The following is an 18446-nucleotide window of genomic DNA, read 5'->3' as shown; positions in this document are numbered from 1 at the left end:
AGGGACTTTGGCACTAAAAGAAGATGAAGATTTGACTCATTTTGGACGGCTGAAGCTTCATAGATTAAACTTTTTAATATATTTTTTGCACAGAAGGAGGACTGTGGGTTTAGTCCTCCATCACTTTACATTGTAAACATTATGAAGGGATCTCCTAATGGTCAGTATGAACAGTAGGAATCATTACAGCAAGAAAAACTGCTTTAATTCTCATTTAAGCTCCTGACTGTTGATTTAAGACTGAAAAAAAAAATACTCAAAAAAAACTCATCCTTTAAAAAAAAAAAAAAAAAAAAAAAAAAAGGTGCAATATGTAAGAATTTATTCAGAAATTAACTAAAACTATAAACATGTGTGAGAATGTGAAGAAATAACAGTTTTGACATTATGTAAAAGACTTCTGTGTATTGTGTTGTAATACCATTTTGTACCATGAGAGGCGATAGTGAGTCCAGGTTAGATTTATTCAGGTTGCACTGAATTGATATTGCCATCATGATAAAGTCAAAGTCATAGTAATCTAGTTTGCTACGTAACAGAGCTCTGATAATACACTGTAGATTAGATACTAACGAAGCATTTCAGTGGCTCAGAATAAGAAGTAATGTAACAGTGAAGTGCTGCCCCCTAGTGGCGATTCTTACACATTGCACCTTTAAGACTTTCCCAGCTGATCCAGTGGAAGACTGCTGTTGTACTGGAAGAGATTCCAGTTTGAAATGTGTTTAAACTGAACAGATGAAGAGTTAAGAAACATAAAAAAGGCAGAGTCGAGCAGCTGCCAGTGTTGATAATCCTCAAATAGTCAAAAAAAAGGGGAAAGAAAAAAAGACGAGAAAACAAAAAATCGCCGATAAAATAAAAGGCGACGTTCTAAAAGTCCCATCGATTTGTTCCTCACGTCCACTCAAACATCCATCACTCTTCTTCTTCTCCTCCTATTGGACCTTAAATAGTCGTTTTCTTACATCTTCATCGCCTCTACGGCCGTTTCGGAGGCGCGTCCGGTTCGTGGTGGTCGCCGTTAGCAACCGCAACCGCAATCGTCGCCTCGCTCTCCAGGTTTTCCGTTTCCTGTGTGTTCTCGGTGCTGCGCCGTTTGATGCTCGCCTCTTCTCCCTCCGTGGTGCCGTTCGTCATCGTCTTCCCGTCCCTCTTCCTCTTGCAGATTAAGCCGGAGTCTTCCTCGCCGATTCGACCCTCCGGGATTCCAAGAATCCGCAGGCAGACGACGGCGGCAGCTTGCTCGGCAAATTTCTTCGACTTCTCCCTAAAAAAAAACAAGAGAATTTGAAACTTAATTATTTTTAATCTTATGGAAAAAGTATATTTCCTCCATCCCCCTTTCTTCCTTCCTTCTGTCCTTCCTTCCTCCCTCCTTCTTTACGTCCCTCCTTCCTTCTGTCTTTCTTTCCTTGCCATTACCTTCCTTCTTTCCTCTGTCCTTCTTTCCTTCCTTTCTCCCTCCCTCCTTCCTTCTTTCCTCCCATCCTTCCTTCCCTACTTTCGTTCCTTCTTCCTATCTTCCTTCCTCCCTCCTTTCCTTCCTCCCTTGCATCCTTCCTTTCCTTCCTTTCCTTCCTTCTTCCTGCCTTCCTTTCTCCCTCCTTTCCTTCCATCCTTCCTTCCTTCCTTCCTTCCTTCTTCCTCCCTTCCATCCTTCCTTCCTTCCTTCTTCCTCCCTTCCTCCTTCCTTCCTTGACTCAAGGACAACAGGAGGGTTAATCCATTTAGAGAGAATATATTAGAGGATTATGGCAAAAATGTCTAAGTGGTGTAACCATAAAAACTTTGTACCGAATAATTCAACTTGTTCAACTAAAAAATGGTACAAATGTCATTTCAAATGATATAAAACCAACAAAAATACTAAATGTACATTTTAACAAACCTGATGCTGCTTTTAAAACTATTTGAACATATTTATGAATTGCTCATCTTACCTTAACCCTTATTTATCACTGACACTTTTATATAAAAATGTGAATCAGCTTCTATTTCCATTTTTGTAAACTGTGAGTCACATTAGGAAAAAGTCTGGCTAAAAGAAAAAATGTGTATCTGGTGTTTTTACAGCTCTGAAATGTAAAAATGGGTCAAATTGGACCCTGAGCAGCATGTAACGGGTTAATCAATCAATCAATCAATGGTTTGTGTACTGACCAGAGTGTAGATCTGTACTTCTTCTTTGATAAAGTCACAATGGCCTGAAAAGCTCGATCCTGAGCTCGCTGCACCTGGAAACACCAGAGAAAGCAGATGTGTTGATCATCACACACACACACACACACACACACACACACACACACACACACACACACACACACACACACACACACACACACACACACACACACACACACACACACACACACACACACACACACACACACAGGTTTATGTGTAAATGTTCTTTTCTCACCACTTCATACTGCGGCTGCTCCAGCTTCTCTTTGCGGCTCCACTCCAGCAGGAACATTTTAGGAGTGATATGAGGTGGATACTCCCTCCTGAAACACACACACACGTTTGGTTAGCTATCTTAGTGAGGACATTCAATCACATAATGCATTCCCTAGCCCCTAATCCTCCAATGCTGCAAGATACCGAGAAAACTACACAACTTATATCAGTTAATTGTAATCCATGATGTATTTATGCAGCTTTCTTGCTGTGCATTTCTCAGTTATGGTCTCTCTTGTGGTCCAGTTCTTTCTTATTCCTTCTAATATTGCAACTTAAATCAAATCCTATTTCAGTATTCTACAACTTCCATGGTTGTATATTTAAAAATTATAAATGTGGAACGGAGCACGGCCTGCTGGGAAAAGGGAGAGAAGGGCTCATCCAATGAATGAACGGTTTGCAAGATCAGGTGAAGTTCAATATTCTCACAAATTCACAAATGTAGACAACATATTTCGGACGATTTTCAAGTCGCAGTACTACTACGGAGTATTAGGGCCAGGCAAAAAAAAAAAAAAAGTCCAGCACAAGAAGCCTCGTTAAAAAAAAGAGAATGAAATTGATATGATACATTTATCAGCTATGAATACAGTTGCACCACTTCAGAAAATCACCTTCACACTCCAGCTGCTGGCAGTCAGTCACTACTAACTAGGTTTGATCCTGCGGTGCTGTGGTCAAGCCTCCGCGGTAAATTGATTTCATTCTCACATTTAATTTTTTTTGAAAGTTTTTTTTTTTTTGTGATTTTTTTTTTTTTTGACATTTTTTTTTCTTGTGCTGGACTTTTTATTTTATTATTTTTCTTGTGACGGATTTTTTTTTTTTGACTTTTTTTTTTCTTGTGGCAGAATTATTTTTTTTTTTGACTGTTTTTTTTTTCTTGTGACGGATTTTTTTTTTTTTTTTTTCTTGTGACAGATTTTTTTTTTTTTTGCCTGTTTTTTTTTTTCTTGTGCTTTTTTCTGGCCCTAAAACTCCGTCGTACAGTTCTACATCTACTGCATCAAATATTTTTCTGGAAGTGAGCAAATATATAACTGCTGTAACTAACTCCAGTAATATGCTGGCTGTATTATTTGTGAATTTGTGACGAATCTGCGCAACACGAGCTGGAGCCGTTCAGTAAGGAAACCAGTAGGGACATAATAACAACGGGGCCTCACTCTGCCGCTGCTGCTTTGTCTGAAGCCTCAAACAGCTCTCTGAAGATGAAGACCTGCCAGAAGCTTTCATGTTTTATGTTATTAAACTGAAAACTCTCAATTAATTCATATTTAACAGACGATCTACAAACATATTTATTTCACTGCTCACATATTTTACTTTTATGAAGCTTATACATTTCCAGTTTTTATTGCCATTAGAAAGGTGATTATTATCCTTTATGTTTGTTATTGAGATCACAGTGCTGGAGGAGTGAGCTGCAGAGGTAATTTATAGCAGAGCTGTTGTATTAGATTGGATTAGTAGCTCAAGGTGTTCCTAATAAAGTGGCTCGCTGGGTCGATCTGATTTCGGTTAATCCAAATATCCTAAATCACCTTGAGTGTAATGTTTTCACAACAACAGCTGATATGCAAGTATGTTAAATGTTTGCATGACATCTGAAAATAAACGATAGTATATTTAATCCTTATGTGCAATATAACATACTGCATATTCATATTATTATTCTCTTCTTTATCTTTTTTTTTAAATTTACTATAATATTTTATTTATTCTGGAGCTTGAAGGATCCAAAGTTTTTTAACCCTTAACCTTTGTGTCGCCCTCCCGGGTCAAATTGAACCTGTCTGTTTTGACTGTTCCTTCTTTCCTCCCTTCCTTCTGTCTGTCCTTCCTCCCTCCCTCCTTCTCTCCTTCTTTCCTTCCTCCATCCCCCTTTCCTCTTTCCTTCTGTCCTTCCTTCCTTCCTCCCTCCTTCCTTCCTTCTGTCTGTCCTTCCTCCCTCCCTCTCTCCTTCTTTCCTTCTTCCATCCCCCTTTCCTCCTTCCTTCTGTCCTTCCTTCCTTCCTCCCTCCTTCCTTCCTTCTGTCTGTCCTTCCTCCCTCCCTCCTTCTCTCCTTCCTCCATCCCCCTTTCCTCCTTCCTTCTGTCCTTCCTTCCTCCCTCCTTCCTTCCTTCCTCCCTTCCTTCATTCTGTCCGTGAAGGAATGAAGGAAAGGAGGAAAGGAGGAAAAGGGGAAGGAAGTAAGGAGAGAAGGGAGGGAGGAAGGAAAGGAGGAAATAAGAAGGGAAGGAAGGAAGGAAGGAGAGAAGGAAGGGAGGAAATAAGAAGGGAAGGAAGGAAGGAAGGAAGGAAGGAGAGAAGGAAGGGAGGAAGGAAGGAAGGAAGGAAGGAAGGAAAGAAGTGAGGAAGGAAAGAAGTGAGGAAAGAAGTATGGAAGGAGGAGGGAGCAAAGAAAGAGGGAAGGAGGGGAAGAACAAAGGAAAAATTAAAGAAAGAGGGAGGAAGGGAGGAAGGAACAGTCAAAAGAGACGGGGTCAGTTTGACCCGGTAGGACGACAGGAGGGTTAAACATCCTAACAGGGTAATAAACAGTCTGTATCTCTTGGAGCTCGCTGCCTGTTTAAGGGTTAAATAATAATCGTGATGAGCTTGTTTAAAACTGACCGTTCGAACTTGACGGCCATGGTGGTGACGTCTCCGTCCATGACGGGTCGGTCCGGCTGGCTGCTGCTCTGCAGAGAGTCTCTCTTGGTCTGCAGCCGGTCCTGGTTCTGCTGGTAGAACTCCTTCATCCCGTACGCCTCGCTGCAACACACACACACCAACTAAAGGTTATTACACCACAATCACACCTGGTGTTAAAGGTCCGGTCTGTCTTCACCTTCCTGTCGTCCTCCCGGGTCAAATTAACCCCGTCTGTTTTAACTGTTCCTTCTTTCCTCCCTTCCTTCCGTCTGTCCTTCCTCCCTCCCTCCTTCTCTCTTTCTCTCCTTCCTCTCTCTTTCCTCCCTTCCTTCTTCCCCTCCTCCTTTCCTTCCTTCTCTCCTTTCCTCCCTCCCTCCTTTTCTTCCATCCTTACTTCTTTCCTCCCTTCCTTCCTTTCTCCTACCTCCTTTTCTTCCTTCCTTCCTCCTTTTCTTCCTTCCTTCCTCCTTTTCTTTCTTCCCTCCCTCCCTCCCTCCCTCCTTCCATCTTTCCTCCCTTCCTTCCTTCCTCCCTCCTTCCTTTTCTTCCTTCCTTCCTCCCTTCCTCCCTCCCTCCTTTTCTTCCTTCCTTCCTTCCCTCCCTCCCTCCCTCCCTCCCTCCCTCCTTCCTTCCTTCCATCTTTCATTCCTTCCTTCCTTCCTTCCTTCCATCTTTCATTCCTTCCTTCCTTCCTTCCTTCCATCTCTGTGAGGTGTTTAATCATCTTACCTGATCTCAGCGTTGGTCTGAGCCGCCTGCAGCTGTTTCCCCAGAGGAGACTCCACCTTGTCTCTCAGCATCTGACACAGACAGTACTTCGAGTTGAAGGCGTGGTTCTCGTACCGAAACGCCTGGGAATTAAAAAGAGGACAACACACAGTTCAATCTCCTGGTAAGATAATAATTCCTGCTCCGTGTGCCGCAGGTTGAACAGGACTCTAACCTGTGAACATGTACTAGAACATGCAGAGGGCAGAAACTCTAACTGGGAAGCTTAAAGGACGAGTTCACAGCTTTTCAAGTCAGGACTTTCTTTCTTTCTCTCTTTCCTTTTTTCTTTGTTTGTTTCTTTCTCTCTTTCTTCATCTTCCTACTCCTTTTTCTTTATTTTTCTCTTCTCTCTTTCCTCATCTCCCTCCTCCTTGTTCTTTTTCGTCGTCCTCCTTTTTCTTTTCTTTCTTCTTTTTAATCATTTCTATGTTTCTTTGTTTGTTCTTTCTTAACTCATCTTCCTCACAGTCCCTGTTATTTTTTCCTCCTTTTTCTTTTCTTTCTTTCTTTCCTCATCTCCCTCCACCTCGTTCTTTTTCCTTATTTCTGTTTTTTGTTCTCTCTTTCTTTCTGTCTGTCTCTTTCTTTCTTTTTTCTCCTTCTTTCTTTCTTTCTTTCCTCACCTTCCTCCTCCTTTCTTTCTTTCTTTCCTCACCTTCCTCCTCCTTTCTTTCTTTCCTCATCCTTTTTCTTTCTTTCTTCCTCCCTCCTTACTCATTTTCTTTCCTTCCTTCCTTCCATCCTCCTTTCCTCCCTCCTTACTCCTTTCCTTCTCTAAACTGGGAATGTGCCAACTCATAAAGTGACTGGCCTCATACAACCCCACGTCAAAAACTGTGAACTATCCCTTTAAGACACTGATTTGGATTCAACTAAAAAAAATCACTTTATTATGAACCAATAAACTCTCTCTCTTTTTTTAAAGCATGATATTAAAGTGATTGTCGGTGTGACTCACGTATTTGAGGTAGTCCTCCATCACCTCCTCCACAGGAAGCGTCCCTCGGCTCCTGAACACGGACGCGTTCCACATGGCGGATCGAGCCAACATGACGGACGAGGCTCCCGTCGCCTTCCTGAACTCCTCGATGTCTTTGTTGGTCTTCACCAGATCCAAAGATCCTCCGCTGCAGGAGAGACCGAGACGCTTTACTCCGACTAATTATCGCTGCACTACAACTCACAGCTGAGTTAATATCTATCTATAATATATTTATTCTCCTGTTTTTATCTGTCTCATTATATTTCATCTTAACCTTCGTGTCGTCCTCCCGGGTCAAATTGACCCCGTCTGTTTTGACTGTTCTTTCTTTCCCCCCTTCCGTCTGTCCTTCCTCCCTCCCTCCTTCTCTCTTTCTTTCCTTCCTCTCTCTTTCCCCCCGTCCTTCTTTCCTTCCTCCATCCCCATTTCTTCCTTTCCTTCCATCCTCCCTTCCTTTCTCCCTCCCACCCTCCCTCCTATGTTCCTCCCTCCTACCTTCCTTCCTTCTTCCTCCCTCCCTCCTTTCCTTCCTTCTTCCTCCCTCCTTTCTTTCCTTCTTCCTCCCTCCTTTCCTTCCTTCTTCTTCCTCCCTCCTGTCCTTCCTCCCTCCTTTCTTTCCTTCTTCCTCCCTTCCTTCCTTCCTTCCTCCCTCCTTTCCTCCCTTCCTTCCTCCCTTCCTTCCTTGACTCGAGGACAACAGGAGGGTTAATTTCATGATCAGATGAGAAGAAAGTTGAGTCTTACTTGGCGATGACGGGGATGGAAACAGCCTGAGAGACGGCCTGGATGTAGTCGCAGTGGACGGGGTGTCGAGGTCGTTCATCCTTAAACCTGAACGACACACACAGGAGGAACGCACCAGTTAAACCAGTTAAACCAGCAGCTCCATAGACAGGGTTACTGCATATTTTTTGAAAGCAAATTCAATACGTTTTAAGAGCTCAACAGAAAATGTGTAATATTATTTCCACAGTAAAATAAATGCACATTCAGGCCTCAGCTTAATGCTTTAAGTCAATTTGATATGAATATAAATAATAAATATTATTAACAGCTGTCTTTGTAACTCCATTTAATAATATATGTAAAATCATCAGTTATTACATTAATGGAAAATGCAATTAACTGAGTCCCACTGATACACTGTGTTAAAAAAATATATACATATATTCTTAAATTGTCCTCCTTCCCTCCCTCCTTCTCTCTCTCTCTTTCCTCCCTTACTTCTTTCCTTCCTCCACCCCCCCTTTTCTTCCTTCCTTCTATCCGTCCTTCCTTCCTCCCTCCCTCCTTCCTTCCTTCCTCTTTTCCTTTCTCCCTCCCTCCCTCCTTCTCTCTTTCTTTCCTCCCTCCTTTCTTCCTTCCTTCCTCTCTCCTTTCCTTCCTTCTGTCTGTCCTTCCTTCCTCCCTCACTCCTTCCTCTTTTCCCTTCTCCCTCCCTCCTTCCCTTTCTTTCCTCCCTCCTTTCTTCCTTCCTTCCTCTCTCCTTTCCTTCCTTGTTCCTTCCTCCTTTCCTTCCTTCCTCCCTCCCTCCTTACCTTCCTTTTTCGTCCCTTCCTTCCTCCCTCTTTTCCTTCCTTCCTTCTTCCTCCCTTCCTTCCTCCCTCTTTTCTTTCCTTCTTCCTCCCTTCCTTCCTCCCTCTTTTCTTTCCTTCTTCCTCCCTTCCTTCCTCCCTCTTTTCTTTCCTTCTTCCTCCCTTCCTTCCTTGACTCGAGGACAACAGGAGGGTTAAGGCAGAGTGTTCCTCATAAAACGCTCACAGAGTTTTACGTTGTGACTAAATGACTCGGCTCGTTTTACCTGCCGTGAACAGCGACGGCGGTGACTCCGGTCTTCTCGATCCTCCGAACCAAACCGATCGTTTCCTCCAACTGAAACCAGCGAAGACACGAAACCAGTTAACAGCTGATCAACCCCCCTCTAATGTCCAGCCCGGTGTTTGTAAGATAAAATTAAATATAACTGACAATTTATATAATCTCACTTCAAGAGCAGTGAAACATAATAATATATAAAACGTTTCCTCAATTACATAAGTAAAAGAAAATGTGTCTTCAGCTTCCATCAACATCACATATTGTAATATAATATAATAAATAAGGATATAATCTGACACATGTAACCACGATTAGAAATGTGACTATAAATAAAGACTTTATAATAAACTGAAGATGAGTTTTTTCACGTCTCACCGAAGGCAGGATTCGGATTTTACACGTTACTGGAATAGAAACTCCTGTGACGAGCTTCCTGAGGATCTAAAAGGGAAAACATTATATTAAAATTATATACATATTAAAGTTTCAGAGGGAAAGGAATTAAAAATGTAAAGTCTTTTTGTATATAAAACTGTATAATCAATGTATTTACTATTTAAACAGGACTTATTCTGCACATCTCCAGCTCTATATTTATATTCTGAGTCTCTACTGGAATATCTTTACATGATTTAAAGTTAAAAACTCCTTATTTATCTTCTACTGGTCCTTTATGCAGCCGCTCAGTTCAGCCTCTGTCTATTAACAGGCTGTTTTAACCCTTAAATAAAAACCAGGCGGGGAGTTCCGGTCCTCTGAAATGAGGCCAACGTGGAAGTAACTTAAAACTGCATTCTATCAAAAGGCCACCAGGGGGCGACCGTTTTGGTGTCAAAAGGACTTCCGTCTCTATACAAGTCAATGGAGAATTCACCAACTTCTCACTTGATTTCTAACCTCAGTAAACGTTTTCAAAATGTGTTTATGGTCTCAATCGCTAGTTTAAAGCCTTCTTCAATGCAGTATGATGTTCATTTGGGACATTTTGGCCTCCCTGATTTTATATGTGACGATAAAGCAGGGTATGCATTAGGGCGTGGCTACGTCGTGATTGACAGGTTGATGGGTTCACAGGTTCAGGAGGGCGCCTCATGCTCCTCCTGATGCCCATATAAGTAGAATCCGTGTTTTTAGGATGGCGCTGCTCAGATCCGATACTATTGGCCTCCGAGCAGCAGTCCACAAACCAATGGGTGATGTCACGGATGTTACGTCCATTTCTTATATACAGTCTATGATAAAAACACAGTGGCTTTAAGTTTCAGCTCAACATCTCTTTAACACAGATCATTAAATCTACTCACCGCCTCGATCTTATCAGGATCTGACAGCAGAGCGGCTCCCATCCCGCCCTGCAGGACAGCAGAGGTCAGAGGTCAGAGGTTTACATTTCAGACAGAGGTCAAAGGTCACTGACAGTAAACTCACCTTGGTGGAGTATTCCTTCGGACAGCCCATGTTCACATCGATAGCAGCTACGTCATTTTCCCTGAAGGTGAAGAGGAGTCAATTAATCAACTACTTAGTGCAGTTTATAGTTTGGAGCTTTAACGGCTACAGAGGTAAATGGTAAATGGTAAATGGCCTGTACTTATATAGCGCCTTTCTAGTCTTTTCGACCACTCAAAGCGCTTTACATTACATCTCATTCACCCCATTCACACACATTCATACACTGATGGCAGGCAGCTACCACGCAGGGCGCCAACCTGCACATCAGGAGGAATCTAACCATTCACTCGCATTCATACACCGTTGGCATAGCAACGGGAGCAACTAGGGGTTAAGTGTCTTGCCCAAGGACACATCGACATGTAGACTTGAGGAGCCGGGAATCGAACTGCCAACCTTCCAATTGGAGGACGACCGCTCTACCTCCTGAGCCACAGCCGCCCCCGAGGTGAATTAAAGGAAAAGTGGAAAAATGATGAACTCACACAAGTCGAGCCACAATCAGCGCTCTGTCCGGGTCAGCCGTCCCCTAAAAGAAGAAGAAGAGAAAACTCACTTGACAATGACAGCAAATAAAAGAGGGAAAACTTGTTTTTTTTAATGGTTTGAAATGTTTCCTGTCTCACCATCTGGAAGACGACTCGGTCCTTCTCTTTCTCACAAGTCCTGAACATCACTCGATCGTCTGGAGCAACAAAATCTACCGTCTCCAAAACCTCTGAAGAACAAGAAAGAAATGATGAAAAAACTAAATACTGTCTGGATCATAATCTGCCTGCTGAGGGAGAATGAAAACTGACGGGGCGGAAAGTAAATGAGTATAATTTTGAGATACTTGTGCATAGTACATCACTCATAATACTGCAGTACTTTTACTGTAATACTGCATACTACATCACTCATAATACTGCAGTACTTTTACTGTAATACTGCATACTACATCACTCATAATACTGTAGTACTTTTACTGTAATACTGCATACTACATCACTCATAATACTGCAGTACTTTTACTGTAATACTGCATACTACATCGCTCATAATACTGCAGTACTTTTACTGTAATACTGCAGTACTTTTACTGTAATACTGCATACTACATCGCTCATAATACTGCAGTACTTTTACTGTAATACTGCATACTACATCACTCATAATACTGCAGTACTTTTACTGTAATACTGCATACTACATCACTCATAATACTGCAGTACTTTTACTGTAATACTGCATACTACATCACTCATAATACTGCAGTACTTTTACTAGAGGTAGGATTCTTCATGCAGGACTTTTACTTATAATGGAGTATTTTAACATGTCTGTATTGGTACTATTACTTCAGTAACTAATCTGAATATTTCTTCCATCACTGAATATCTCACCATTCACCACTCTGTGACATTGGGCCATCTTGATGTCAATCAGCTCCTGCATCAAACAGCACACAGTTAACAAGACTTTAACACACTGATATAAAAATACAAGAGTTCAGTTGTATTCCTCTGTTTATATATACATTTTTTTTAAAAAGCCTTCATCCTTTTACCTCACAGTAAACTACATCAGCTCCATAGTCCAGCGCCAGCAGCCTCATGGGCAGAGTCCCGACCCGGACCATGGGAGCCAGCGCGGTGATGTTCCTGAAGCTCAGCCTGCCTGCCATCATGAAGCTCAATCCTCCTGCTAAACAACAATCACACACACACTTATTACCAGTGTTGGGCACTCAGTAGCAACGTTACCAGTTTAACTACATTTCTCAGTAGCATGGTTGTAGCATCGATGTTTTCTACATCATATAGCTTTTCAGTAGTGAAGCTATTTTACTGATCAAATAACGCAGTAACATCCAGAGAAGCTACATTTCCTTCAGGCATGTCTAAACCTTAAATGCACTGCAGTTTCTGCTGCGGTCTGAAGCAGTAACCTAGGTGACAGATGCTCTTCCATGTGACGTCTTGCACATATCCTGCTGCTGATACCTGTGAATTGTCTGCTGCAGCGAGGCGGGACGTCACTTGTCTTTCTTATTTTGCTCCTGTGGTTTGAACCAAGTTATTGAAATCATTTACAATGTGTGCATTAAATGAAGCATACATGCAAAACACAGGTGTACTTCCCCCACAGTAGCATATACACAGTGCACCACCTGTTTGTTTTGATTATTTAATTATGTTTTTTTGTTGGTTTTTGTTGCCATGGTTATGTAACAGTTAAAAGCAGAGAGAGAAGAGTTTAATAAACTATTTAACTTAACATGTTTTTGCATGTTCTGTTTGTCTTACAGTTTTATTGATCACTAGATAGCAATGACTTGGAATGAAGTTGGTTCCATGTTAAAAAAAAAGAAGAAGATTTGATGTAGTTAAGCTACTTTTTATTTTATTGTAGCTTAGCTTGCCCCATTTCTCTGGTGGGAAGCTTCAGTGTAGTGAAGCTTCATTTAATATAGAGTAACTAGTAGCTTAGCTCTCTACATGTTCCAAGTAGCTTGACCAACACTACTTATTAAACATTATGAACCTCTCTTTGCTTGTTTTTCTATGATAAATGCTTTATTTCCCACTGCAAGCCCCTCACACAAAACTCCCTTTAGAAATCAGCTAATTTACTGCTGTTTCATTTCCAGCTGAACACACACTTCACACAGACCTTAAACTTAACACCTGTAATTAAAAAGTGTATTATTTAACCCAATGAGCAGTTTGCAAACAATACAACATATATAACTCATAATATTCACTTTTAATACCACTTAAATGTGTCTAATAACTCATGCACGCAGGCTGAATTAATCCAGTTTACTACAGCATAGGAAGGCAACATAAATTTAATTTTTAAGGGGATTTAAGTGAAATAAACTTGTCAAAAAGGAGCCAAATTAACTAAAACATGATGCAGATTTTCAAAAAGGCAGAATTAATGTTTTGTCCTGTTTGTATGCAACATAACAAGCAAATAACTTTTAAAATAAGTGTTTTTTTTAATGGAGTTCACGTCGTTTGAGGCGATGCTATGCTAACAATGTAGCTCCTCCTTTAATAACCCCCCCCAAAAAACACGTGATTTAAATTAAGTATAAATACGACAGATGGGTAATAGTTCACACACACAGATATCTACATGCTGGGTGACTTTAAAGTCATATAAACTTACCGGCATTTAAGGTGTTTACTATTGATGACAGCAGCTGTAATGTGTGTCACATGGGAAGCGTGCTCCCTTTACACTTCCTGTTTGGACCTCCGCGTCATCCGCACGTCATGAAGATCAGCGACACACGTCACCACGCCTCCTTCTTATATGGTCTGTCATTTACTCTGTTGATGATTACAAAGGAGGTTAGATCTGAAGTAAGACCTTTAAGAATTTGCTCAGGAGAGTTTTTACCTCATTTTTTAATATTTAACATGTTACTGAATACATATATTGCTGTTTTTAATTCTTTCAAATCAATATTTTTATTTATATTTAGTAAATAAATCATGATGTGGGCTTATTTGGAGCACACATGAACTTAAATGGAGTCACAGTACCAATTAAACCCACTTTATTCATCAAATATCTTTATTTTATATTCCAAAATCTACATGAACTAATGAATACATTTTCAAATGAGAGATAAATGTTGCTTTATAAGAAATGATCTCCCTTATAAAAAAGTCGGATATTCTCCAAAATTAAGAAATAGAAAATTTACAAGAAAAAAGTTGGATATTCTGTGACATTAATAAGTCGCAATTTTGCAAGAGAAAAAAAATCTGATATTCTGCTACATTAAAAAGTCGCAAATTTACGAGTAAAAAAGTCGGATATTCTGTGACATTAAAAAGCCGCAAATTTATGGGAAAAAAGTCGGATACTCTCCGACATTAGAAAAGTCGCAACTTTACGAGAAAAACAAGTCAGATATTCCACGACGTTAAAAAGTCGCAAATTTACGAAAAAAAAGTTGGATATTCTGCGACATTAAAAAGTCGCACATTTACAAGAAAAAAAGTTTGAAATTCTGTGACATTATAAAGTCGCAAATTTACGAGAAAAAAAGTCACATATTCTGTGACATTAAAAAATAGAACATTTACGGGAAAAAAATGTGGATATTCTCCGACATTATAAAGTCACAGATTTACAAGAGAAAACAGTCCGGAACGCAGTTTAAAACAAAACAACAACACCATCAGTCATTTTCCAACTCATTCTTGATTTATTGTGCTGCTACAGTTATTTACTCATTTTTACAAAAAAAAGAAAAGTGCTCTAAAATACATCCCAGTTAACATTCAATGTAAATGATCCCGTTTGTAAACACGATGCTTTACAAATAATTTACAGTGAAAAAAAAAAGTGTCTATATTTCGAGGCAGAATGAGACAGGTGGAGACGCCAGCTGCTACAGATCCCTGCTGTGGTTTTTCCTCCTCCTCTTCAATGGGAATACAACTGTATTTATGCTTTTTATTTTATTTTTTACTATACATGTTATTTCACCCACAGCCTGTATGTATATGTTATATATATAACAGTTATCAACAGAATGACTCACCCCTTTAATGAATGAAGACACAAACGCTGCTCTGTCTACATGAGGACATAAGAGATATATTTTGCTAAAAAAAAAAAAAAAGGTTTTCCACCATTTAACCCTCCTGTTGTCCTCGAGTCAAGGAAGGAGGGGGAGGAAGAAGGAAGGAAAGGAGGGAAGGAAGGAGAGAGGAAAGGAAAGAATGAAGGAAGGTAGGAGGGAGGGAGGGAGGAATAAATGGGGATGGAGGAAGGAAAGAAGGAAGGGAGGACAGAGAGGAAGGAAATAAAGAGAGAAGGAAGAAGGAAGGAAAGAAGGAAGGAAGGAGGGAGGAAACGAAAGAAGGAAGGAAGGTAGTAGGGAGGGAAGAAAGAAAAAAGGGAGGTAGGAGGGAGGGAGGGAGGGAGGGAGGGAGGGAGAAAGGAAAAGAGGAAGGGAGGAAGGAAGGAAAGAAGGACATAGGAAAGAAGGAAGGTAATGGGGAGGAAAGAAAGAGAGAAGGAGGGAGGGAGGAAAGAAGGAAGGAAGGAAGGAAGGAAGGAAGGAGGGAGGGAAGGAAGGAAGGAAGGAAGGAAGGAAGGAAGGAAGGAAGGAAGGAAGGAAGGAAGGACAGAAGGAAGGACGGAAGGAAGGAAGGAAGGAGGGAGGGAAGGAAAGGAGGGAGGACAGACGGAAGGAAGGAAGGGAGGAAAGAAGGAACAGTCAAAACAGACAAGGTCAATTTGACCCAGGAGGACGACACAAAGGTTAAGAAAACTATTAATGGTATGAAACATGAGATCTGATTATTATATCTAGAAGTGATGAGTCAAAGAAAACCAAATTTGCTGTTCATGAAGATATTTCATCCTTTGACACAACCTTTCTAGACTTGAATCACTGCACATTATTTTTGCCCCACAATTATTTGGCAGTTTTGCAAATGAGAAATCCTCAGATTAGGAGGCATCTACTGTAGCTTGAATACTGACTGGAAATATTAAAGGATAGATTCACAATTCAGGTGTCCATATGAGCAGTGAAAGAAGTTTTCCTCTCTGTAATGATTCCTCCTGTTCATACTGACTATTAAAACCTTCTAATGTGCTTTCGATGTAAAGTGATGGAGGACTAAATCATTATAAAGTATCTGATCAGCTTCTATTGAGCTTCATCAGTGTGAGTTAGTCATATCAAGTGATATCTGACACAGTCTTACAGTCTTTTTAGCATCAGATTCCCTCTTAGTGTTTCCCTGTTGAGCTGTGGTGGAAGTATAGGAACACAAAGACTTTGCTACTAAAAACACTGTAACGCTGAAACATAGAAGATGAAGATTTGACTCATTTGGACGGCTGAAGCTTCATATTAGCTTTAGATCAACTTTTAAATCCCATAGACTGTATATAAGAAATGGAAGTAACATCCGTGACGTCACCCATTGGTTTGTGGACTGCTGCTCGGAGGCCAATAGTATCGGATCTGAGCAGTGCCATCTTGAAAATTTCAGGTGCATGCTGGGAAAAATAAAAACACGGATTCTACTTATATGGGCATCAGGAGGAGCATGAGGCGCCCTCCTGAACCTGTGAACCAATCAACCTGTCAATCACGACGTAGCCACGCCCTAATGCATACCCTGCTTTATCGTCAAATATAAAATCATGGAGGCCAAAACTTCACAAATGAACATCATACTGCATTGAAGAAGGCTTTAAACTAGCGACTGAGACCATAAACACATTTTGAAAACGTTTACTGAGGTTAGAAATCAAGTGAGAAGTTGGTGAATTCTCCATTGACTTGTATAGAGACGGAAGTCCTTTTGACACCAAAACGATCGCCCCCTGGTGGCCTTTTGATAGAATGCAGTTTTAAGTTACTTCCGCGTTGGCCTCATTTTAGAGGCCTGGTAAATCCCTGTTTACACAGAAGGAGGACTGTGGATTTAGTCCTCCATCACTTCCATTGTAAACATTATGAAGGGATCTTCTAATGGTCAGTATGAACAGGAGGAATCATTACAGCAAGATTTAAGACCCCTCATGTTGTTTTAAGACTTGTGAAAATTGTGACCCCTTCCTTTAAAGTAAAGAAATATTCTCAGAGTCAGCTGGTCTCTACACTCAAGCAGAAGCAGGTGAAGAAAAGAGGGAAAAAGTCAGGTAAACAGACTTGGCTCCAGTTTGTGCCTCTCATATACAAGCAGATCACAGAGTTTCTATAAAATACATTTAACTGTTAATGTTTGGGAAAACCCAGATGATCATTAAAAAGTACTTTCCAAACTCCTCAAATACTCTTCTTACTATCAGGGTGAAAACATATTAAGTCAGATCCATTTTCCAATTTTCACAACTGGAGAAACTATTAAAAGTCTGTTTTATTGTGCAATGACTTGTTGACATCATGCTGAAACATAAAATAAGTGATCATAAAGAGTCAGCTTCAGGAGGTTAAAGAAAGTTGGCGTAATGTTGATAGCAATGGTGAGATAAGAGATTCATCCTCTGTTGAGAAGAAGAAGTGGGAAATATTGGTGAAAAAGGGGCTATTTCTGTCTCTGTCACATACTGCATTAGCATGACTTAATATATCTTTACACAAGCTGACACAGCAGCTTTTTAAAATCTTAATTTTCCATTAAAAATAAGCTGCAAGAGTTTGTCAGTACTTCTACATCTGATTACAATCACAGTCAGTAAATCAGTTAATTCCAATAAACCAGAGAGATGAGGGTTGAGCTGAGAGCGGCAGGAAGTGAAAAACAACTAATTTGTTAATATAATAATAAAGTCGAGCTCGCCCTTGGGTCTCGGGGGTTGGGTTGGGTTGGTTACGACAGTGCTTTGTGCAAAACGAGTCCAGTGAGGAAACAGATGATGATGGAAGACCAAAGTGCTTCTCAAATAATCAATAATGCAATCCACAAAGCAAAAAGGCACTCGCAAAAAATATACTAAAATCTAATATATAGTGAATCCGTTAATACACATGTCAAATATTTTTTTCCCAGTAAAAAGTCTTTTCACACCAAGTCTGAAATTTACACACAAGAAAACAAGTGTCATGTTGTGATGATGGATTTCTATTTCTATTCAAAGCTGCGGTGGTCAAAAGTAACTAAGTGCATTTACTAAAATACTGTACTTACACTTCCATGTGATGCTACTTTCTACATCTCAGAGGGAAATATTGTACTTTCTACTCCACTACATTTATTTGACAGCTTTAGTTACTTTTCAGATGCAGATTTGACACAATGGATAATATAACAAGCTTTATAAATACAACACATTGTTAAAGATGAAACCAAAAAGCAGTGTGTAGTCGGCTCACATTTCAGATGTCTGAGTTGTTAACAGCTCCACCAAATAGTGATTTTTCCCTCTAAACTTCTCACATGCTTTCATTTCAATAAATGTTCAAATGATCCAATATTTCAGCAAAAATCAAAGATTAGAGAAAAAGTCCAAAAACTGAAAAACACATTTGTGTATCAGAACTTAGTTTTTTCTTCTTTCTTCTCCCATTAATCATGTCAGCACCCCTCACATGTATCTGCTGACCCGTTGGAGGGGCCCCACCCCTAGGTTGGGAACCACTGGACTAAACTAGCTAACTGTATATAAAGTAGTGTAAACTAGCTCCACCTCCAGCAGCTACAACAGTAACATGCTGCTCTAACACCAATGCTTCACTATTAATAATCTAATGATGTCATATATATGCTATAGAAAATTAAAGGAGAGGTTCACAATTTTCTAGAAAAACAGGTTTCAGGTGTTGTTTTGGGCTCCTGACTGTTGTTT

General features: G+C 40.3%; 1 protein-coding gene across 1 annotated transcript; it reads right to left on the bottom strand.

The window, feature by feature from the left end:
• Nucleotides 1-455: 455 nt before the first annotated feature.
• Nucleotides 456-13345, bottom strand: dus2 (dihydrouridine synthase 2). Its single transcript, XM_062420465.1, has 16 exons — nt 13287-13345; nt 11677-11813; nt 11513-11558; nt 10754-10845; nt 10613-10656; nt 10104-10164; nt 9980-10027; nt 9051-9116; nt 8659-8729; nt 7602-7688; nt 6834-7002; nt 5834-5955; nt 5084-5224; nt 2423-2510; nt 2164-2237; nt 456-1270 (listed from the first exon to the last, which is right to left on the bottom strand). Exons 2-16 carry the CDS (start codon nt 11794-11796, stop codon nt 982-984), a joined length of 1518 nt encoding a protein of 505 aa, XP_062276449.1. The 5' UTR covers nt 11797-11813; nt 13287-13345; the 3' UTR covers nt 456-981.
• Between the last annotated feature and the right edge of the window lie 5101 nt (nt 13346-18446).

The sequence above is a fragment of the Scomber scombrus genome, chromosome 6 (assembly GCF_963691925.1).
Source record: "Scomber scombrus chromosome 6, fScoSco1.1, whole genome shotgun sequence".
NCBI classification, from domain to species: Eukaryota; Metazoa; Chordata; class Actinopteri; order Scombriformes; family Scombridae; genus Scomber; species Scomber scombrus.
This window is presented reverse-complemented; position numbering and strand designations above follow the sequence as displayed.